General features: G+C 39.1%; 1 protein-coding gene across 1 annotated transcript in view; it reads left to right on the top strand.

Annotated features, from left to right (window-relative positions):
- The first annotated feature begins 4,195 nt into the window (after positions 1-4,195).
- MFN1 (mitofusin 1) overlaps positions 4,196-24,618 on the top strand; it is a 35,845-nt gene continuing 15,422 nt past the window's right edge. The window contains exons 1-9 of the mRNA XM_004003134.5: positions 4,196-4,289; positions 7,647-7,762; positions 9,399-9,534; positions 11,128-11,290; positions 14,795-14,919; positions 17,208-17,316; positions 18,648-18,755; positions 21,317-21,470; positions 21,587-21,654. Of these exons, the coding sequence (XP_004003183.1) occupies positions 7,651-7,762; positions 9,399-9,534; positions 11,128-11,290; positions 14,795-14,919; positions 17,208-17,316; positions 18,648-18,755; positions 21,317-21,470; positions 21,587-21,654 (975 nt within the window). The 5' untranslated portion in view covers positions 4,196-4,289; positions 7,647-7,650. The remainder of the gene's footprint in view (positions 4,290-7,646; positions 7,763-9,398; positions 9,535-11,127; positions 11,291-14,794; positions 14,920-17,207; positions 17,317-18,647; positions 18,756-21,316; positions 21,471-21,586; positions 21,655-24,618) is intronic.

Genomic DNA, 24,618 nt, shown 5'->3' with positions numbered 1-24,618 from the left:
CATTCTCCTCCCACATTCATTCTTTCCCAGAATCAGGGTCTTTTCAAATGAGTCAGTTCTTCCCATCAGTTGGCCAAAGTATTGGAGTTTCAGCTTCAACATCAATATTCATCCAATGAATATTCAGGACTGATTTTCTTTAGGATGGACTGGTTGGATCTCCTTGCAGTTCAAGGGACTCTCAAAAGTCTTTTCCAACACCACAGTTCAAAAGCATCAATTCTTCGGCGCTCAGCTTTCTCCTAGTTCAACTCTCACATCCATACATGACTACTGGAAAAACCACAGCCTTGACTAGACAGACCTTTGTTGGCAAATGTGTCTGGTTTTTAACATGCTGTCTAGGTTGGTCATAGCTTTTCTTCCAAGAAGCAAGTGTCTTAATTTCATGGCTGCAGTCACCATCTGCAGTGATTTTGGAGCCCCAAGGAAATAAAGTCTCTCACTGTTTCCATGTTTCCCCATCTATTTGCCATGAAGTGATGGGACCAGATGCCATGATCTTATTTTTCTGAATATCAAGCTTTAAGCCAAGTTTTTCACTCTCTGCTTTCACTTTCATCAAGAGGTTCTTTTAGTTCTTCTTTGCTATCTTCCTTAAGAGTGGTATCATCTGCAGATCTGAGGTTGCTGATATTTCTCCTGGCAATCTTGATTCCAGCTTGTGCTTCATCCAGCCCAGCGTTTCTCATGATGTACTCTGCGTATAAGTTAAATAAGCAGGGTGACAATATATAGTCTTGACATACTCCTTTCCCAATATGGAACCAGTCTGTTGTTCCATGTCCAGTTCTAACTGTTGCTTCCCGACCTGCATACAGATTTCTCAGGAGGCAGGCCAGGTGGTCTGGTAGTCCCATCTCTTTCAGAATTTTCCACAGTTTGTTGTGATCCACACAGTCAAAGGCTTTGGCATGGTCAATAAAGCAGAAGTAGATGTTTTTCTGGAACTCTTGCTTTTCAATGATCCAATGGATGTTGGGAATTTGATTTCTGGTTCCTCTGCCTTTTCTAAATCCAGCTTGAACATGTGGAAGTTCATGGTTCATGTATTGTTGAAGCCTGGCCTGGAGAATTTTGAGTATTACTTTACTAGTGTGTGAGATGAGTGCAATTGTGCAATAGTTTGCGCATTCTTTGGCATTGCCTTTCTTTGGGATTGGAATGAAAACTGACCTTTTCCAGTCCTGTGGCCACTGCTGAGTTCTCCAAATTTGCTGGCATATTGAGTGCAGCACTTTCACAGCATCATCTTTTAGGGTTTGAAATAGCTCAACTGGAATTCCACCACCTCCATTAGCTTTGTTTGCAGTGATGCTTCCTAAGGCCCACTTGACTTTGCATTCCAGGATGTCTGGCTCTAGGTGAGTGATCACACAATTGTGGTCACCTGGATCATGAAGATCTTTTTGTACAGTTCTTCTGTGTATTCTTGCTATCTCTTCTTAATATCTGCTTCTGTTAGGTCTGTACCATTTCTGTCCTTTATTGTGCCCATCTTTGCATGAAATGTTCCCTTGCCTTTCTCTTCTCTTCATTTCATAGCTGTAAGGCCTCAGCAGACAACCATTTTGCCTTTTTGCATTTCTCTTTTGGGGGGATGTTCTTGATCACTGCCTTCTGTACAATGTCATGAATCTCCGTCCATAGTTCTTCAGGGACTTTGTCTATCAGATCTAATCTCTTGAATCTATTTCTCACTTCCACTGTATAATTATAAGGGATTTGATTTAGGTCATACCTGAACGGTCTATGAGTGGTCTAGTGGTTTTCCCTACTTTCTTCAACTTAAGTCTGAATTTGACAATGAGTTCATGACCTGAGCCACAGTCAGCTCCCGATCTTGTTTTTGCTGACTGTATAGAGCTTCTCCATCTTTTACATAGTCAACTGATTATAGATGTTAATCACAAATAATCTCCCCAAAATACCTAGGGTTAGTGTTTGGTTGAATAATTGGATACTCACTCTTACCATGAAGTAGGTATTAGTATTCTGCATTTGTGGATGAAGTACCTGAGGCTCAGAAGGATGAAGTGGCTTTAATTGCAAAACTGTGTCACTTGCCAACTATAGAAAGTCCCAGGACTTTCCTTTGAGCCATGTGCAGACCAGGAGCAGCAATACTCCAGGGATGTTAGAAATGGACACTTGGACCCAATGAATCAGAATCTGCAGTTTAATAAGATCCTCAAGTACAAAATTCCTGAGTACAAAGTTTGAGAAGCACTAGTCACAGGTTGGAAAAGGTCAGTTTTCAAACCAATCCCCAAAAAAGGCAATGTCAAGGAATGCTCAAACTATTGCACAATTGCACTCATCTCACACGCTAGTAAAGCAATACTCAAAATTCTCCAAGCCAGGCTTCAGCAATATGTGAACCATGAACTTCCAGATGTTCAAGCTGATTTAGCAAAGGCAGAGGGACCAGAAATCAAATTCCCAACATCTACTGGATCATCAGAAGAACAAGAGAGTTCCAGAAAAACATCTATTTTTGCTTTATTGACCATTCCAAAAACTTTGACTCTGTGGATCACAACTAACTGTGGACAATTCTTCAAGAGATGGGAATACCAGACCACTTGACCTGCCCCTTGAGAAATCTGTACACAGGTTAGGAGGCAACAGTTAGAACTGGACATGGAACAACAGACTGGTTCCAAATAGAAAAAGGCTATATATTTTAATCCTGCCTATTTAACTTATACGCAGAGTACATCACGAGGAACGCTGGGCTGGATGAAGCTGGAATCAAGACTGCCAGGAGAAATATCAATAACCTCAGATATGCAGATGACACCACCCTTATGGCAGAAAGTGAAGAGGAACTAAAAGCCTCTTGATGAAAGTGAAAGAGAAGAGTGAAAAAGCTGGCTTAAAGCTCAACATTCGGAAAACTAAGATCATGGCATCCAGTCCCATCACTTCCTGGCAAATAGCTGGGGAAACAATGGGGACTTTATTTTGGGGGCTCCAAAATCACTGCAGATGGTGACTGAAGCCATGAAATTAAGAGATGCTTACTCCTTGGAAGGAAAGTTATGACCAACGCAGACAGCAAATTAAAGAGCAGAGACATTACTTTGTCAACAAATGTCCCTCTAATCAAAGCTATGGTTTTTCCAGTAGTCATGTATGGATGTGAGAGTTGGACTGTAAAGAAAGCTGAGCGCTGAAGACTTGGTCCTTTTGAACTGGTGTCGGAGAAGACTCTTGAGAGTTCCTGGACTGCAAGGAGATCCAACCAGTCCATCCTAAAGGAGATCAGTCCTGAGTGTTCATTGGAAGGACTGTTGTTGATGCTGAAATTCCAAATCTTTGGCCATCTGATGTGAAGAGCTGACTCATCTGAAAAGACCCTGATTCTGGGAGAGATTGAGGGCACGAGGAGAAGGGGAGGACAGAGGATGAGATGGTTGGATGGCATCACCGACCCAGTGGACATGAGTTTGGGTAAACTTCGGGAGTTGGTGATGGACAGGCAGGCTGGGCGTGCTGCGGTCCATGGGGACAACACTGAACTGAACTGAGTCAAGGAGTGGCTCCGTGATAAATAATACGCTTGCAAAGGCGGGAGATAGGTTGGATCTCTGGACCTGGAAGATCCCCAGGAGTAAGAAATGGCAACCTTGTCAGGTATTCTTGCCTGGAAAATTCTGTACACAGAGGAGTCTAGAACGCTAGAGTCCACGGGGTCGCAAAGAGTTGGACACACGAAGAGCTGGACACGAGTGAGGGCGCGCGTGCGCACGCGCGCACACGTACACACACACACACACACACACACACACACACACACACACACACACACACAGAGCTAAGGTAGTCTATCAGTCAAAAGGTTTTTCTTTATTGCTGAGGGCCGAGCAAGCAGGTTCCTTGTCTGGCACCCAACCCAACCTCATCTCACCGCACCTCTCCTTTTCGCTCTCCCTCACTACACCAACCGCTGGCAGCTAGCTACGCCGAGGCTGGGCAGAGCTTTGAAAATTCTGAAGGCAGACGGAGGCGAAGCAGAAGTTAGGGGAACTGAAAAGCATTCTTGTAGCAGCATTCTCTGCCAACAAAAACTCTTTGCTCTCTGCCCTTAAGAAATATGACGTTTGCGAAGACGCACTTCCGGTCATGGAGCCAAACAAAATCCGGGAGGGCAGGAGACCGGAAGTAACCGCCCTCGTGCCTCTCCCGCCCCGTCTTAGTTTCCCAGCATGTTTTGGGAGAATGAGGCTGCTTGAGGGCTGTGGCTGAGGTGCGGTTACTGGGTGACAAGTCGGAGCCCGGACTGTGTGAGTGCCCGCTGTCTCGGCCGCGGATCGGTTCACTTTGTTCGGGTGACCTTCGTCCTGCCGGGGAACAGGGGGCGGGGAGTCGTGCGCGGGGCGCTCTTTGAAGAGGCGCCGCCGCGGGTCTGCGGCAAAGGAGCGAGCCGTAGGGGTTGCGAGTGGGGCCGGCGCCCGGGTCGGGCCCGCACACCCCGCGAGGTCAGAGCCCAGGGAGTCGGGCGGCCGGGCCCGGGCAAAGGCTCGAGGGACGGGGGTGGGGTCTGGCCCCGAGCCCCGCAGGCGGGGCTCCCGCGCCTGGTGTGGAGGACGGGAAAGGCCTTTCTCCAAGGCAGGCGTTCACAACCGGCTGAACCGGGTGGTTACTCTCACCGTGCTTTCTCATGCAGCCCTTCGGTCAGTCATTTTCTGACCCCTTGGAAGTCTCAGCCTTCTTTATGGCTGCTCTGCTCCATATTACACACATGCACACGAGGATTAGACCGGTGTGTGATCGGTTTTGTTGGGTGCTTTTTATGAGAAGCTACCACCAAAAATTATTTTTCTTAACTTAAATTCCTTGAAGTTCTTGTTACTTTGGCTGGAAATGTTGATACTCTTTATAAGGCTTGTCTGCTTATTTGCTGCGATGAGAACTCCTACTTTCTAAACGTTAGTATTGCTCTTTTTAAAGCTTGCCTCCTTATTTGTTGCGACGAAAATTAATTTCTAAGCGTTAGTATTGCGTCAAACGTTAATATGATGTTGAAGTTTTATTTACTCACTCTACCTGTCTACCTCCACCCACCTAGAGGTCCAGATTGAGAGACAGTAACTTAGTGTTGGTGAACTTGGCTTCATCTCACTCATCCTGTTCCCTGATGTAGTTGAGTCATATGCACTCTTATTAGCATGAAAACAAATAACCCATTCAAAAAAATGGGCAGAAGACCTGAATAGACATTTCTCCAAAGAGGACATACAGATGACCAATAGGCACATGAAAAGATGTTCAGCTTCAGTAGTTATTAGAGAAATGCAAATCAAAACTACAATGAGATATCACCTCACAGCAGTTAGAATGGCTGTCATCAAAAAATCCAAAAACAACAAATGCTGGACGGTGTGGAGAGAAAAGAACCCTTCTATATTGCTTCAGTCAGTTCAGTTGCTTAGTTGTGTCCGACTCTTTGAGACCCCATGAATTGCAGCATGCCAGGCCTCCCTGTCCATCACCAACTCCTGAAGTTCGCTCAAACTCACATCCATGGAGTCGGTGATGCCATCCAGCCATCTCATCCTCTGTCGTCCCCTTTTCCTCCTGCCCCCAATCCTTCCCAGCATCAGAGTCTTTTCCAATGAGTCAACTCTTTGCATGAGGTGACCAAAGTACTGGAGTTTCAGCCGATATTGCTTATGGGAATGTAATAGTCACTATGGGAATTGATAGAGTCACCATGGAGAACAGTATGGAGGTTCCTTAAAAAACTAAAAATAGAGCTACCATATGATCCAGCAATCCTACTCCTGAGCATAGATCTGCAAAAGAACATCCAAAAGGATACATGCACCCCAGTGTTCATTGCAACACTGTTTACAATAGCCGATACATGGAGGAAACCTAAATGTCTGTCTGCAGAGGACTGGATAAAAAAGATGCAGTACATATATCACAATGGAATATTACTCATCCATTAAAAAGAATGAAATAATACCATTTGCAGCAGCATGGATGGGCCTAGAGAGTGTCATACTGAATGAAATGAGTCAGAGAAGGAGAAATATCCTATGACATCCCTTGTATGTGGAATCTGAAAAGAGATGGTACAAATAAACTTACAAAACAGAAAAAGACTCATAGAAAAGGAACTTATGGTTGCCAGGGGAAGGGATAGTTAGGGACTTTGAGAAGGTCTTGTACACACTGCTATATATAAAATGGATAATCAATAAGGACCTACTGTATAGCACATGGAACTCTGCTTCATGTTATATGCTAGCCTAGATGGGAGGAGGGTTGGGAGAGAATGGATACATGTATATGTATGACTTCCCAGGTAGTGCTAGTGGTAAAGAACTCGCCAATGCAGGAGACACCAGTCCAATTCCTGGGTCTGAAAGATCCCCTGGAGGAGGACATGGCAGTCCACTTCAGTATTCTTGCCTGGAGAATCCCATGGACAGAGTAGCCTGGCAGGCTATAGACCATGGGGTCACAAAGAGTTGGCCACGACTGAAGTGACTTAGCACACCTATGTACGGCTGAGTACCTTCAAGGTTCACCTGAAACTGCCACAACATTGTTAATTGACTATACCCCAGTTATCTTTTTGGTCTCCAAAATCACTGCAGATGGTGACTGCAGCCATGAAATTAAAAGACGCTTACTTCTTGGAAGAAAAGTTATGACCAACCTAGATAGCATATTGAAAAGCAGAGACATTACTTTGCCAACTAAGGTCTGTCTAGTCAAGGCTATGGTTTTTCCTGTGGTCATGTATGGATGTGAGAGTTGGACTGTGAAGAAGGCTGAGCGCTGAAGAATTGGTGCTTTTGAACTGGGGTGTTGGAGAAGACTCTTGAGAGTCCCTTGGACTGCAAGGAGATCCAACCAGTCCATTCTGAAGGAGATCAGTCCTGGGATTTCTTTGGAAGGAATGATGCTGAAGCTGAAACTCCAGTACTTTGGCCACCTCATGTGACGAGTTGACTCATTGGAAAAGACTCTGATGCTGGGAGGGATTGGGGGCAGGAGGAAAAGGGGACGACAGAGGATGAGATGGCTGGATGGTATCACCAACTCGATGGATGTGAGTTTGAGTGAACTCCGGGAGATGGCGATGGACAGGGAGGCCTGGCATGCTGCGATTCATGGGGTCGCAAAGAATCGGACACGACTGAGCGACTGAACTAACTAACAGTACAAAATAAAAAGTTTAAAGTTTGGGGGTAAAAAATAGAGTCACATGCACTCAGAATTAAGGGAACTAAAGTAGAAATTGCAGTCAAATTTTGGGCAATAGACTTCACATATTTTAGTGGAATATTGCCCAAAAGTAGTCTTTAATTGTCTGAGTAAATCACTTCTCTCCCAAAAACAGCTACATAAGACTATTTAGGGGGACTTCCCTGGTGGTACAATGGCTAAGACTCCACACTCCCAATGCAGGGGGCCTGAGTTTGATCCCTGGTCAGGGAACTGGATCCCACATGCCACCATTAAGAGCTTGAATGCTGCAGCTGAAGAGCCCACAAACTATAACTAAGACCAGCAGAGCCAAATAAATATTTTGGAAGTTTGTTTCATTGGGGAGTCAGTGTTGCTGAAAAGTGTCATTAACTCATGTGTCTTTAACTCGTACTTTTCAAACTTTTTATTTTCAGCATAATGGCAGAAACTGCTTCTCCATTGAAGCACTTCGTGCTGGCTAAGAAGACAATTACAGCAATCTTCGACCAGTTACTGGAGTTTGTTACAGAAGGATCACAGTTTGTTGAAGGTTAGTTTCTCGAAGTTTTTAAAATAATTACTTTTGAAAATATATAAAGATCCTTTATTCTTTCAACCTTGGATACAGAACACACCCAGAGCATTGTGCTGTATGAGATACCATAAGAAAACCCATTTCTACTGACCAAAGGAGGATGATTGAATTATATTAATAGCAACTAAGAAGTGTATGTCTGAGGTCCTGTTCTAAGCAGTTAATAATAGCTCATTTAATACTTAACACTGAGGCAGATTTTAATCACTCGTTTTAAAGATAAAGGACTTAAGGCACAGAAAAGGTAAGCAGCTTGCCAAAGATCGCACAGCTTGTAAATGCCCAGACTAAAAAGTCAAGCGGCCCACATTTAGCCATTATACTTATCTCCCTGTCAACTCAACAGTGAAGTCAACATCTCAGATCTATTTTAGTGAAAAGTGAGACAGGAAAGCCGTGACAAACCTAGACATTGTATTAAAAGCAGAGACATCACTTCGCCAACAAAGGTCCGATTAGTCAAAGCTATGGTTTTTCCAGTAGTCAAGTATGGATGTGAGAATTGGACCATAAAGCCTGAGCACCAAAGGATTGATGCTTTTGAACTGTGGTGCTGGAAAAGACTCTTGAGAGTCCCTTGGAGAGCAAGGAGATCAAACCAGTCAGCCCTAAAGGAAATCAACCCTGAATAGTCATTGGAAGGATTGATGCTAAAGCTGAAACTCTTAATACTTTGGCCACCTGATGCAAAGAGCCAGCTCAGTGGAGTTGGCTGAAGCTTCAGTACTTGGGCCACCTGATGCTGGGAAAGATTGAAGGCAAAAGGAGAAGAGGATGGCAGAGGATGAGATGGTTAGATAGCATTGCCAACTCAATGGACATGAATTTGAGCATAGTGAAGGACAGGGAAGCCTGGCATGCTATGGTCCATGGCATCACAAAGAGTCAGACAGAGCTTAGTGACTGAACAACCATTACCTATTCAAACCTCACTCTTAGCATGTGAATCCCTTTTCTCAGTTCAAGATTTGAAGCTCCTGTCAGAATGAAATTATAATTGGTGGATATTAGGTTCTAGTTACTCTGTTCAGAAATGCGTTTTGGTCTTAGGTGGGTACTTTGTATTAGATGAATAGTAAATACCCTTTGGGGTCTTTCCTGGTAGTCCAGTGGCTAAGACTCTGTCTCAATGCAGAGGACCTGGGTTCAAATCCTGGTCAGGGAACTAGATCCTACATGCTGCACTAAGACATGGTACAACCAAATAAACATTTTAAAAATAAATAAATACCCTTTTGACTGGACCTCTGTAATTTTTAATAATCTTGTAATTCTGAGCAGTATTCTTAATGACCCGTTGCAACAAGGCATTCACCATTTACCAAATATTCAGATACCATGCTATTTTTATTTTCAAATGTCATGTTAATATAGAACAAAACTGAAATGTATGTACATCTTAAGTATTCTGTTTTCTAATTATTGGAGTGGTTTGCCATTTCCTACTCCAGGGATCTTTCCAACCCAGGAATCAAACCCAGGTCTCCTACACTGCAGGCAGATTCTTTACTGACTGAGCTACAAGGGAAGCCCTATAATTAACTTAATATTCATCTGTATTATTTTGTCTAACACCATTTTAATTTCACAGCAACATATAAGAATCCAGAACTTGACCGAGTAGCTACGGAGGATGATCTGATAGAAATACAGAGGTACAGAAACAAGCTTTCCATCATTGGTGAGGTGCTGTCTCGGAGACACATGAAGGTGGCATTTTTTGGCAGGTAATTCTTTACTATTCCTCTCAAGGATAGTTTGCAGCTTTGTTTTTGATGTTTCAGCAAGGGTATTCCTTCTCCTCCTGTTTACAGAAGTTTCTGCTAATATTAAATGTTAAAGCTATTAGCATGTAAAAGAATTTGTTCATTTTAGTTCCTGGTATAAAATAAAGCTTTATGAAAGTCATTTCTTTTTTAAGGGTGCTCATCTCTAAGAATTGGCTTCTTAGCCAATTATAAGAATAGAAAAACAGAGAAGTTTAATTTGTGACTCACTCTTTTAAGTTTCTATTGATTATCAAGTGTGTCTTCCAAAAAGATTTTCAGCTCCATGATTCCCAGAGGAAGAATAAGACATGCCATGCCTTAAAGAAATTCTGGAGTGAAAAGAATGGTTTCTGCCACAGCTCATACATTAATTTAGGGACCATTTGTTAACTGTCTATGTACCAGTCACTCTGTTAGGCACTAGAGATGCAAAGACAAATGACAAGGCCCATACTTGGTTGTTCAGATATCATGTGTTGTGTATCAGTGGAGGAATTTATTTACTCATTAAGCTAACCTCGTAGGCCTTCTAAGCTATTTCCCATCTTAGGGCTTTAGTGCTTGGTGGTAGCCTATGTATAGAATTCTCTGTGTCTTGTTCAGTGTCTGACTCCTTTGCATTTTTTAAGTCTCATTCTAAATGATACTATAGAAACCTTTCCAGATCAAGCTATCTAAGGTGTTCCTTTTCAGTTATTCTCTACTAAACCACCTTGTTTATGTCCTTGAAAACTTTTCTTCAAGCTCTGTTTCTGTTTGTCTTTTGTTTTATTGATTTGGTTTACCCGCTTGACCTTATGCAGAGTCTAGTATGAAGTAAGGAGAAGGCAATGGCACCCCACTCCGGTACTCTTCCCTGGAAAATCCCATGGATGGAGGAGCCTGGTAGGCTGCAGTCCATGGGGTCGCTAAGAGTCGGACACAACTGAGCGACTTCACTTTCGCTTTTCACTTTGATGCATTGGAGAAGGAAATGGCAACCCACTCCAGTGTTCTTGCCTGGAGAATCCCAGGGACGGCAGAGCCTGCTGGGCTGCCGTCTCTGGGGTCGCACAGAGTCAGACATGACTGAAGCGACACAGCAGCAGCAGCAACAGCAGTATGAAGTAAATCCATGAAAGAGATCCTACCTCAGGTTAGGGTGGAGTAGGAGTCAGAGTCGGAGGGAAGAGGCTTGTTGGGGAAGTGATGACTCAGTTGTCCTACTTGAGAAGAAGAAACAGGAATGGGTTTTGCATGTGAAGAAGGTCCCGCCCAGATTTTTGGGATATTAGACAACACCTTGTGATGGGAATCAAAAAGCAAGAAAGATAAAAAGGGTAAGGGAGGATAGCTTTATGGGAGTAGGATTTGTTTTCCTCCATTTTATTTTTCTGAAATGTACATTGCTAATAGTTATGTAAATCAAGTTGTCAACTTTTTCATAAAAAATGGAAGCTGGTGAAATTTTTGTACAAAATTTGCATTCTAAAAAAGTTGGTCTTTGACCCAGTGAAAGAACAAAATTTTTATCATTATGTTTTGTCGTGATTTTGTGTATTCATTCTTCAGGACAAGCAGTGGGAAGAGTTCTGTTATCAATGCCATGTTGTGGGATAAAGTCCTCCCTAGTGGGATTGGCCATACAACCAATTGCTTCCTGAGTGTTGAAGGAACCGATGGAGATAAAGCCTATCTCATGACAGAAGGGTCAGATGAAAAAAAGAGTGTGAAGGTATACTGTTTGACCTTTAGTAGCATAATGCACCTGAAATAATGTCCTTAACTTGTTCTTTTGGAAAGCCTTTTTACAAGATGTCTGCATTGCTAGAGATGGAAGAACCATTAGTATTTCTCTTCATAGCTTTTACTTTTTAATTCTTTTTATTATTATTTTTTTCTTTTTAAATTTTTAATAATTGGTTTTGCCATACATTGACATGAATCCACCACGGGTGTACATACGATCCCAAACATGAACCCCCCTCCCACCTCCCTCCCCACAACATCCCTCTGGGTCATCCCCGTGCACCAGCCCCAAGCATGCTGTATCCTGCATTGGACATAGACTGGTGATTCGATTCTTACATGATAGTGTACATGTTTCAATGCCATTCTCCCAAATCATCCCACCCTCTCCCTCTCCCTCTGAGTCCAAAAGTCCACTATATACATCTGTGTCTTTTTTGCTGTCTTGCATACAGGGTCATAGCTTTTAAAACCATCAGTAATATTTTGGATTTCCTAAAGTACTTTTGCTTCAGAGCTAAATTTTTAGAAGAATCAAACCTGTCCTTAACTTAAAATGAAGATAAATTAGAATGAAAAGTTTATAAAAATTTTAAAGTGCTGTTCCCAGTGAAAAGAACATTACTGAAGTGTGTCATCGCTGTTTAATCACAAATCTTGTCTTTCTAAACAAAACTTTGTTTAAAAAATTGGGCTCTGGAATCTGTTTTTGACCCAAATCTGTGTCTTTAGAAACTGTTTTTGCCTTTGGAATATTTGGTAAGCTAATTCATGTCTAAATGCTATACTTTATCAGATAAAGGCCAGTGGTAGTTCCCTGCTGCTGCGGCTGCTAAGTCACTTCAGTCGTGTCCGACTCTGTGTGACCCCATAGACAGCAGCCCACCAGGCTTCCCCATCCCTGGGATTCTCCAGGCAAGAATACTGTAGTGGGTTGCCATTTCCTTCTCCAGTGCATGAAAGTGAAAAGTGAAAGTGAAATCACTCAGTCGTCTCCAACTCTTAGCGACCCCATGGAATGCAGCCCACAAGGCTCCTCCGTCCATGGGATTTTCCAGGCAAGAGTACTGGAGTGGGGTGCCATTGCCTTCTCCGGTAGTTCCCTACCGTGTATAAATTTCTTAAGGAATTCAGTGGCACTAGGTTTTTTCATCCAAAACAAAAAACAATTAGGATGCAAGGTGTTTGCTTTGGTATGAAAGCAGGTGGAAAAGGCACTGTTTCTCATTATATTCACTTCAGTCATAAGAGCTTTCCCACAAATACAGAAGTTCAGTATGTGAAGATCCATGCCATTTTAGTTTTGACTAAACTGTAGGCAAATTCATAGGTCTAGTCATCCTCCTGTGAGTTTGCTGTTTGATCACAGCAGGTAACTCAATCGGTCTAATACCCTTCAGTATTTATTTATGAACAATAAATGAGATGATATTTATGAAAATATTCAAACTTTTAAGCCATACCAAGGAGTCACAGGTTTGTAATTCTATCAGAAAGTTTATAAAAGGAAGCAAAAAAAACACTACCTATCATTGTCACTGTGGAAATTCACTTCAACCCTGATCAGGACTACTGTGGCCATTTGATAATAGATGTTTCTCTTTTAAAGTTTCATGTAGATTGCAAAAGAATCATAGAGGTATGTGTGCTGATGCCCTTTCCTTGATTATTAATTTTGTCTTAAGCCCTTTGAACTTAATTGTATGTTTAATTTAACACATACATGAAAGATAATAAATAAATGTATATCAGAAGTCATCTTGAGGAGTAGAAATATTTTAGGGAGCTTAAACGGAAAGAGAGGCCATCAGTCAGTTCAGTTCAATTGGTCAGTCGTGTCTGACTCTTTGTGACCCCCTGGACTGCAGCACACCATGCTTCCCTGTCTATCTCCAACTCCTGGAGTTTACTCAAACTCATGTTCATTGAGTCAGTGATGCCATCCAACCATCTCATTCCCTGTCGTCCCCTTCTCCTCCTGCCTTCAATCTTTCCCAGCATCGGGGTCTTTTCAAATGAGTTAGTTCTTCCCATCAGGTGGCCAAAGTATTGGAGTTTCAGCTTCAGCATCAGTCCTTCCAAAGAATATTCAGGACTGATTTCCTTTAGGATGGACTGGTTGGATCTCCTTGGAGTACAAGGGACTCTCAAAAGTCTTCTCCAACACCACAGTTCAAAAGCATCAATTCTTCTGCGCTCAGCTTTCTTTACAGTCCAAGTCTCACATCCATACATGACTACTGGAAAAACCATAGCTTTGACTAGACAGACCTTTGTTGGCAAAGTAATGTCTCTGCTTTTTAGTATGCTGTCTAGGTTGGTCATAGCTTTTCTTCCAAGGAGCAAATGTCTTTTAAGTTCGTGGCTGCAGTCACCATCTGCAGTGATTTTGGAGCCCCCCAAAAATAACTTCCCTGGTGGACTTCCCTGGTGTCTCTGATGGTAAAGCATCTGCCTACAATGCCAGAGACCCAGGTCAATCCCTCGGTCAAGAAGATCTCCTGGGGAAGGAAATGGCAACCCACTCCAGTATTCTTGCCTGTAAAATCCCATGGACAGAGGAGCCTGGTAGGGCTACAGTCCATGGGGTCGCAAAGAGTCGGACACCACTGAGTGACCTCACTTCCCTTTCCTTTTCTATAAATAAAGTCTCACTGTTTTCACTGTTTCCCCATCTATTTGCTATGAAGTGATGGGACCAGATGCCATGATCTTAGTTTTCTGAATGTTGAGTTTTAAGCCAACGTTTTCACTCTCCTCTTTCACTTTCATCGCAAGGCTCTTTAGTTGTTCTTCGCTTTCTGCCATAAGGGTGGTGTCATCTTCATATCTGAGGTTATTGATATTTCTCCTGGCAATCTTGATTCCAGCTTGTGCTTCATCCAGCCCAGCGAGTGGGCATAGTCATTAACTTTAAAGCATGCTTGTGTGAATACTGCCTAGTGACATTCCTTTACCCGCACCTACCCCCCGATTAGTAAGCAATAAATTCATCTTAGAAGAGTCAGGAAATACAATTAGAAAAAAAGAAACTCCACAACTCACACACTTCCAAAATCAGTGGAAATACTTTGGTATAGAGTGAAATTGGTGTTTCTCTGTAGTTTTAAAAGAAAATGGTTTTATATGCTATTTTCTGATTTGCTTTTTTTCCCTCAATATATTGTAGATTTGTTTTCATACATACAGTTTAATCAAGTTCAGGTGTTGCATAGGATGCCATTTGTTGGGGCATTTAGAATGTTTCCAGCCCACATTGTTTGGCATGATGGTATGAGTCAACTGTTTTCATGGCTGTTATTTTTTTCCTACTTGGTAATTTTTAACCTCAGGTTTTTCAAGATTTCCCCAGATGGTTTTATTTCAAATTATATAAAGTTCTACTTTTTCTACATGTTTTGCAAAAATAAGCTAAGCAAGTCCTAATATTTAAAATTTTTCTTGTATTTTGTTACAAGTAGTTTTTTTTCTTCTTCCCTTCCCTCTTTAGACAGTTAATCAGCTCGCCCACGCCCTTCATATGGACAAAGACTTGAAAGCTGGGTGTCTTGTGCATGTGTTTTGGCCAAAGGCAAAATGTGCCCTCTTGAGAGATGACCTGGTTTTAGTAGACAGGTAAAATTACATATGAAGTGTTTTCTCATTGTTAAAGTTTTGTTTAATAGAAATGTTGCTTGCGTGTAGAATGCATTACATAAAAATTTTTAATTTTTGTGCTGCTTTTTTCTGCTTCGCTAGATTGTAACAGAACATTTAAGGGATTATTTTTTATTTTGTTTCTTAATGGTTACATGAAAGTGCTGATTTACCAGTATGATTCTAGTACAGGAAATTTCAAGAACTGACCACTTTTTTCACCAGATTGACTTTGTAGTTTGGATAATGAGCTGGGCCTTAGAGACTGTCTGATTCTAGATATGTTGATTATTGTGGTTTAGTCGCTGAGTTGTGTCCAACTCTTGACTCCATGGACTGTAGCCCACCAGGCTTCTCTGTCCAAGGGATTTCCCAGGCAAGAATGCTGTAGTGAGTTGCCATTTCTTTCTTTGGGGTATCTTCTTGACCCAGGGATTGAACCAACATCCTTGGGAGCCCAGATATCTTTGATAGATAACTGTAACCAGTTATTGTTTTTAATCAGTAATCATTCTTGAGACCTAGCTTCCCAAAATAACTGCTGGACAGTTCATACAGCTTTTCGTTGTTCAAGAATTAATCAGATGCTTTTGTAATTTATTCCTAGCTCTTCTGTTTAACCTGCATTTGATACATTCTTTAAAAATCATCCAACTACATTGATTCTTAATAAAACGGTGTGTCCTTTTAGCAGAGTCCTTAACCAAAAAAAAAGTAGTTAAATGATTTTTTAAAAATTGTGGTATGCTTTTTTAAGTTAAAATTTCAGTGTTTTATGGAATTTTATTTTTAATTTGATGAGGGCCTTCCCTTTTGATTGAAAGAGTATTTCAAGTAATCAACAGAAATAGCTTCGATGAGAGAAAAGGTACTTGGGAGATAAAAACATTGAGTTTATTTTTTTATGTTTTAATTTTCTTAATAATTAATTTTTGGCCATACCATGTGTTATATGGCATCTTAGTGCCTCAACCAGGGATTGAACTTACACCCCCTAACCATTGAACTGCCAGAGAAATCGCCTAAAAGCATTTAGTTTAGATATAATAGTTTTAATTTTTCTTTTACTTCATGGCCAGACTGTATCCATCACCCCAACCTGTTTATCTTGCCAGCTGGTCACAGGATACATCAAGCCAATGTATGTACAGTTGGACTATACTTTTCATAGTATAAATTGTGCATTAGCCTCATTTTTTTTCTAGTGCTTATTTTCAGCCTCCTAAAGCATAAAATTTTTTTTATTAGAATATAATTGCTTTATAATGCTGTGCTAGTTTTTGCTGTACAATAAAGTGAATCAACTATATATGTGCATATGTCCCCTCCCTTAGGCCTCCCAGACCTCCCGCCACCCCACCCGTCTAGGTCATCACAGACCACCAAACAGGACTTCCTGTGCTTCATAGCGGGTTCCCACTAGCTATCTATTTTAACATATGGTAGTGTGTGTGTGTGTATATATATATATGTATGTATATACACACATATATCAGTCTTAATCTCCCTGAGAAAACCATAATTTAAAAGGACACATGTACCCCAGTGTTCATTGCAGCATTACTTAAAGTAGTCAGGACAAGGACACAACCTAAATATCTAATGACAGATTAATGGATAAAGAAGTGGCACATATATACAGTGAAATATTACTCAGCCATAAAAAGGAAATAGGGTCATTTGTGGAGATGCGGATGGATCTAGAGAGTCTGACACACAGAGTAGAGTAGGTCAGAAAGAGAACAACAAATATTGTATATTAAAGCATAAAGATCTTAAATATTCCTCATGTTACTTGTTTTGTCAAAAATCATGAAGTTTTCTCTCTTTAATAAATAAACATTTTTAACATTTGTTTAGTTGTCAGTTGGATAGGTTCTGGGAGTTGTCAGCAGAACAGAAATATATAGCGTACAATTCTCAACTTTCCACAACTGCTCTCTGATAGGTGAGAAAGTAATTTAAATCTCCTAGGCCTCAGACTGATAATTGGTAGAAATCTGTCCTTTAGACTTCGACTAATTCTTAAAAGTTAAAAAAAAAATTATCTCTCTGTAATCTAAATTTTCTTTTTAAAGAATGTATAGGGACTTCCTTGGAGGTCTAATGGTTAAGAATCTGCGCTTCTGTGCAGGGGGTGTGAGTTCGTCCCTGATTAGGGAACTGGGGATTTCATATCCTACATGCTGTGCAACATGGCAAAAAGAAAAAATATATAGGTACATATATATATATATAAAGTATAATTCTTATTTTATTCCCATTAGTCCGGGCACAGATGTCACTACAGAGCTGGATAGCTGGATTGATAAGTTTTGCTTAGATGCTGATGTCTTCGTTTTGGTTGCAAATTCCGAATCAACTCTAATGAACACGGTAGGATCTAATCATTATTTTGTTTGAGTGATAGAATATGAAGTAATATCCTTTCTGATTATGAAAAGTAAGGTAAATCCAAATCATACATTAGAAGGAAGCTGTAATATCACGGGTGAATGAAGGGGTTTGCATTTCTGTGGGACTAGAAGGACTGATTTTGGATTGATGGTTCTAGCTTGTAGTGAGTATTTGAGTCCAAGGTGTGTTGTTGACATTCACTGTAGTTATTTGCAGGTTTCTAAAGGAACAGACACCAGAATTGTTAAGCTGTTGACTTAAGTATTTTAAATAAGATATAACACTCCCACCTCACCTCCCTGTCTGGCAGGCAAAGCTTTTTTCATATTTTGAGTTTTGTCAACTTTCTCACAAAGGTTTACCTGTGTACACCGTAGATTTCCACTTACCTGTGTACACTCTAAGCTGCTGTTAAACACAGAAGAGTATTTATCCAGGATGTCTAGAACCAGACATATCTCAAATAAACTTTCCAGAGTTTTTGTATCTACTATCCAGAGCTATAGTGAAGCATATAAATGGCTAAACACTATTAAAACCTAGGTGTTACCACCAAGTCCTGTTTTGTCACTGTGTTGTCAGTGTTTATGTGGCCCGACTGTATCATAAACCCTGTTGCTCTGACAGCACTGACAGCTGTTTACAACCTGATGGTATAAAAAAGAGGTAAATGTTTAAAATCTGGGTTAGAGTAACTCCATTCTTGAGGTGTCAGATAAACAAACTTTGATATACATCTTGACTTTGGTACCTTTGTTTATGTTATTCTTGGCTCACAATTCTTTCCCCTCTCAATTTTCCATCCTTCAAAAAGCCATTATCGGTACCATCAAGCCCATCTTTATCACCACTTCCTCCTTTATAGATCATTTCTTAATTTTAGTTGGATTTTATAGCATTTATGGCACATAGCTTTTATTGTTTATTATGATGCATGTGTTTTACATTAATTTACTTAGTCTAAATCTTTAAGAAGATTTGAGGTAGATTTTTAAATATACTATCATATCTAGCAGTATCTTATGTCCTGCATGTAGTAGAAACAGATAAATATTTGTTCAATTGAATTTCAGTACTCATGAGAGAAGCAGGAAAACCTTAACTTTTGCTTTCTTATATTTTAATTTTGTCATCTCTGGAAGTTTAATGTTCTGAGTGCTTTGGGATCTTTTATCTTTGTGGGTGTTCTGGGTGTTCTCACTGTTGTTAAATGGTTCAAACTTTTAGATTCAAATAAGGTTTCACGTATAAATATAGAAATAAAGTAGCTTTAAAAGTGAACATACTGTTGGGTGTTGGATGTTTTTCAGGAAAAACAGTTTTTTCACAAGGTAAATGAGCGACTTTCCAAGCCTAATATTTTTATCCTGAATAATCGTTGGGATGCCTCTGCATCAGAGCCAGAATATATGGACGATGTAAGTTACATTTTTTTCCCTCAAGTTTTGAAATACAGTAATGTACATTGGTATCTGAGCAAACAGTACACATCATAGAGTAGAACATCATAAGCAGCTATTCTCTTGCTTGAGAAAAGAGTATAGTTGTACAGAACCTGAAGTGGATATGTGCTAAGTAGACAGAATAGTAAGCTACTTTGAAATAAAGTTGTATTATGACAGTACTGTCAAATCATTTTAGATCTTGAAACATCCTTTTTAATTCTTTGTTTAAGTATAACATAACAGAAAAGTGTACAAATCATTGGTGTCCAGCTCAGTGAATTTTACGAATTTAATACCTTTGTAAGGGTCCAGGTCAAGAAGCAGAACATTCCAGCACCCCAGTATCCTGCTTTTCTAGCCTCTACCCTCCTACCAAAGGATAACCACTTGTGTCTCTGATAGCCTGAATTAATTTTTTGGGTTGTTCGACTTTGTGTAATGGAACCACGTAGTGTCCCCTTCTGTGTCAGGTTTCTTTTGTTCAGCGTTAAACGTGTGACGTATATCCATTCTTTCGTGCATAGATGAAGTACATTCTCGTTGTGGTATACTCTTTCATCCTGTGAATAACAGTTGATCTCTTCATTCTGCTAGTGATGGGCATTTGGGTAAATTTCCTTCTTTTAGCTATTACGAATAATGCTGCTGGGCATATTCTTGTGTATGTCTTTTTATTGCACACTGGTGTATATGTCTCTTGGATATGTACCAGTGGTTCTCGCTGTGAGGGGTTGTGTGCTACTGGCATCTAGTGGGGAGAAGCTTGCAATGCTGTTAAACAACCTGTAACAGAGAATAGCTCTTGCCCCCAGACCAGATTTATCCAACTCACAGTGTCAGTAACGTAGGAATCAGTAATCCATGGGTATAGACTGAGGAGTAGAATTCCTGGATTATAGGTAAAGAAAATGCTATTTTAATAAATGCAGCCCAAGAGCTTTCTGAAGTGCTCATATAGGTTTATATTTCCATCACCACATTGAGAGTGGTGCTTGATTTGTGTCATTGCCAGTGCTTGGTATTTTTTGCTTTTAGTTTCTCATTTTAGTCACGCTGGTGATTTTAGAAACTTTTTAGAAAGGATGAAGAATCTGGCATTTAGTGTACAAGTAATATTTAATTTGCTTGATGGTATTTCTGATCTTAATAGTAGTATGTTTTTTTTTTTTTTTTTAAAGAAAACTTATGGAGAATTCTTTGGCAGTCCAGTGGTTAGAATTCCATGCTTCCATTGCAGGGGACATGGGTTCAGTCCTTGGTTAGGGAACTAAGATCCCACAAGCCACATGGCCTGATCAAAAACAAACAAACAAAAAAACTTTAGAAAATACATTAAAAAAATAAAATTTATACTGTCCCATCACTATTCACATGTTAGATTATTTGCTTTCATTCTTCCCCTGACCCCCCCCAAATTGAAATTTTGCTTAATGTGAAACCTTATATCCTGTTATTAACTTGTTTTATGATCATACTCTTTCAAATCAAGCTCTCATTTAATCATCAGAGAATCAGAAGATAGCACCCACAGATTGTTCTTCTCCATGCCTCTTTACTTTTATTAAGTCTTAACATGGAGATCTCTTATCATAGCCATAATGTTAAATGCTGGTACTAAACCCTAACTAACTTCTAATCCTTATTCCTAATTTAGATACCCAAGTGCTAATCTTAAACTTAATGTCACAGCTCTAATCCATAGCTAATACATTCTCCCAAATTTTAATTCCCAGTGTTTTTTGGAATAAAAATATACCGTTTATGCTCTGATTCCAAAATGAAACTAACTTCATTATAGCAAATTGATTGCAGCACTTATTTTCTAATTTTAAAGGTATTAATAAAAAAAAATAAAGGTATTAATAGCTTCATTGTAGAAAATTTAGAAAATAAAATCCTAAGGAAGAAATTAAATTGCCGCCCATTTTAGTGAGTGTTGCCTGTATGCCACGTATTAATTATATAAATATGTGTACACATCATATATCCTTAATACAGAATTAAGAACCTTTCCCTGTGCCATTAAGTACTAGTATTTGCTACAATATATTTCTTAATGGTTGTGTAGTATTTGATGGTCCATCAGAATTTTAAATTAAATGTTCAAGGAAGAATCATTAAGAGGAAGATTTCCTATCAGCAAGTATCAGACTTCATTTATTAGAATTTTTAGATTTATTTGTTAATTATAAGGCAAAACTAACAAAACATTGTAAAGCAGCTATAGTCCAATTTTTTAAAAAGTAGGTGAAAAAAAATTGTTATAAAAAAACGTATAAGGCAACTGTTACTACATAGTATAGTAATCAGTTCAGTTCAGTTCAGTTGCTCAGTCGTGTCTGACTCTTTGTGACCCCGTGAACCGCAGCATGCCAGGCCTCCCTGTCCATCACCAACTCCTGGAGTCCACCCAAAACCATGTCCATTGTGTCGTGATGCCATCCTTAATATCACTATAAATGGAGTTAGTATAGGCCTGTAACTCATATTTGTTTAGTTATTAGAATTCTTTTAATACCCTCTTTTTTTGCTAGGTACGCAGACAGCACATGGAAAGATGCCTGCATTTTTTGGTGGAGGAGCTCAGAGTTGTGGATCCTTTAGAAGCACGCAATCGTATCTTTTTTGTTTCTGCAAAGGAAGTTCTTAGTGCTAGAAAGCAGAAAGCACAGGGGATGCCAGAAGGTGGTATGTATTCATTATAGATTTCCTTTTGAAATATAAATATAGATTATAAAAGTAGCATGCAAATATCTTATCTTGTTATATACCAGGTTTTAAACCTCTTCACCTAAATATTACAGGTGGGGCACTTGCAGAAGGTTTTCAGGCAAGATTACAAGAGTTTCAGAATTTTGAACAGATCTTTGAGGTAGGAGTTTTGTGAATGTATTGACTAATATAAAACTAGCATTGGTTGGAAAGTGAGCATAATCTTCTGTTTTCATTACCTGTCCTTGTTAATAACCTTTGGTGTTATTTAGTGTAGTTTCTGACAGAGCAAGTGAAGCAAGGAAAGTTTGAAGAAAGAAGGTCCCTGCGAAATGGATGATCTGTAAGAATGGAGAATTAAAGATTGTAATTTCTTATTCTTTTTTAAAAAATGTATTTGTATCTAAATGAGACATATTTTCTAATATTGTGTTATGTGATGAATATAATACTCTATATTCAGTAGTTAGGGACAAGATTAAAGAAATATAATTGCTGTTGGAATGGGTAATAGAGCAAAATGAAGATCTCTTTTCTTTTGATAGAACATAGTTAACACCACTTGACAAAAGTTAATTACATTTCTCAACTGTATTGCCACCTGTTAATTCTCCACGTTTTATGCCAAATGTGCTGAACAAAACAAACGGATGCAAGAATAATTAAGATACAGGTCCTATACTTCAGGGGAATCTAAGCTACTGAGGTGCAGGGATATCTAATGTGTGTGCCAGTGGAGAGAGACGATCCTGTTATATTTTGGGATAGGTGTTTTATTCAGAGACCTTGAAACATCCTAGATTGACTGAAAAATACTTCAGCTGTTAATCTTCTTGGCTCTAATTTAGCTCTGTCTAGTTGTATTTATTAGATTACATATCTCCTCACCCCCAGATGAACACAAATACTCAGAACTGAAAAAACTTCCATCTATAATTCTTCCTTATAAGTAGTAACTATTATAATAGTACTAAGGACATAAATATTGAATGTACTTGGCAGAATTTTTTAAATTAATCATTTGCTCACTATCCCCTACTTTTAATTTGGTGAGAAGAAAAAAGACCATTAGGTAGACAAATACAAAATGTTTAAGACAGCATACTCTCTGTTCCCTTGGTAAGGTGTTTCTGATTCTTCAGAGGTCCTTGGAATATCAATAGGTGTTTTGTCAAGTTAAGCTGTAGGATACATGATATCCCAGTTAATTAAAGATCATTTTTATATTCTTGCCCTTTTCTTGCATAAGAGATTTAATCCTCTACCCACTGTTATCAGGAACAGTCATTTCATCCATGGGAAAAATATTGGAGAGAGTATCTTTTGTTGTTTCCCTCATCTTTTCTTATTTATTGAGCTTTTCTTTCTTTGTCTGTATGTGTTTATCTTTGATTTCTCCTACCAAATCATGTACTGTTCAGTTATACACTCATACCTCTTTCATATTGGTTCCTGGTACAGCTTTTGCTTTCCCAGAATATCTCCTTGAAGAGGTGGGAATGAGAAGAATAAAAGATGTGCTGTAGAGCACTGGTCCCCAAACCTGGCTGGTGATGAGAAACACACGAGGTACTTTAGAGACCTGCAGGCTCCTGACCTATCCCAGAGACTTAATCCAGTAGGGCTAGGACGGACCTAGGAATCTCTTAAATGTTTAAAGCTCCCCAAGTGATTGCAGTAATCAGGAAGAGTTGGGAACTGTTCTTTCTAATGTTTTTAGAAGAAACTTGATATTTCACTTTTTTATTTTACAAGTTCTTTTGAGAATCTAAAAATTATGTTTGGAAAAAACTATTTATGAGCAATAGCTTTTCCATGAAGCTGTAGAGAATGTTAGGCTTTAGAGTTTGAAATTTTTGTTTAAAGCTATGATAGATATAAAATGAGAATTAGCTAAAAGTGATTTGAATTTACCTAAAGAAATAGTCATATGGGCAAACAATTTTGTCTTGATGCCCAAACCTTTTTTTGGTAATTACATTGACAGCTCTTTTCAACTGTTGGCCAAAGCTCAAGTTTGTTACCTTTAAAATTAATTTTGATAATTTATGATTTCTTATAAATTGATACATTTCTGAGAATTTATAATTTAGTATAAAATTGTTTATTTAAAAATTTCTGTATTCCTTTTCTATATTTGTCTATATACCTATATATAGATATATCATTAGATAAAGTATATAAGAAATATATATATTTTAATCTTAATTGAGATTTGTCAATGATTTTATTGCTTTGCTGTATCCTCTAAAGATTAATTGAATAATTTATCAGTTTCTAAATAGCATTTTTTGGTTGTTAGTCATTCAGTTCAACTAATGTTTACAGAAAGTTTTTTTCTGCTATGATTATAAAAGTGGAATGAATTTGTCTGTGAGTGTAGCTTTGGATGTCTTCCATGGCTTTCAGTATCCAGATTTCGTTGTTGATTAATTTTTAATTATAGTTTTTGGCATTTCCTACTCAATACAGGAGTTATTAAAATTCAGGTATTTTGATTCTTCCCATATGACTTTTCTTGATTTTTTTTTTTAACGTTATGATGACAAGATGTGGCCTTAAATGCCCATTTCCTGTTTTCAGAATTGACTTCTGTTTGTGTGTGTGTAGTCTTACAATTTTTGTGAAAAGAAAAACTGTACCAAGTTCATCATTTTATCAAACAATCTGATCTTTACCATAGAACTCTTGAGATTCATTTGATTTAGAAGAAGCTAAAAGGTATATGGTATCTTGGTGTTCTTTCTTCCACTTCTGTCAGTTTAAAATATTTCCAAGTAACACGTTTGGAGTGGTAAATAGCATGTTACTGGGTATTTGGGGTCTTTTATCAAGAAGACTTGACAAATTTGTTTTATGTTTTAATTACACATAAATATTAATACTTATAAATTTGTAACTACATATGACTAGTTGTAAGCTATTTTCTTTGGATGTAAGTAGAAAATCAGAAGATCTTAACTGAAATGTGATTATTGTTTTGCTTCTAATTTAATAAGTTTTCAAGCAGCCTCTGGCATATTCTGATAAGATGGAATTTAAATCATCTGGTGTAGTATTTTAAACTTCACCTTATGAAAGCAGAGTTCCTGATGAAATAAGTGTGGGTACTATTTGCAGGCTA

Source organism: Ovis aries, chromosome 1 (assembly GCF_016772045.2).
Source record: "Ovis aries strain OAR_USU_Benz2616 breed Rambouillet chromosome 1, ARS-UI_Ramb_v3.0, whole genome shotgun sequence".
NCBI classification, from domain to species: Eukaryota; Metazoa; Chordata; class Mammalia; order Artiodactyla; family Bovidae; genus Ovis; species Ovis aries.
The sequence above is the reverse complement of the archived record's forward strand: the minus strand, read 5'-3'. Positions and strand labels throughout refer to the sequence as shown.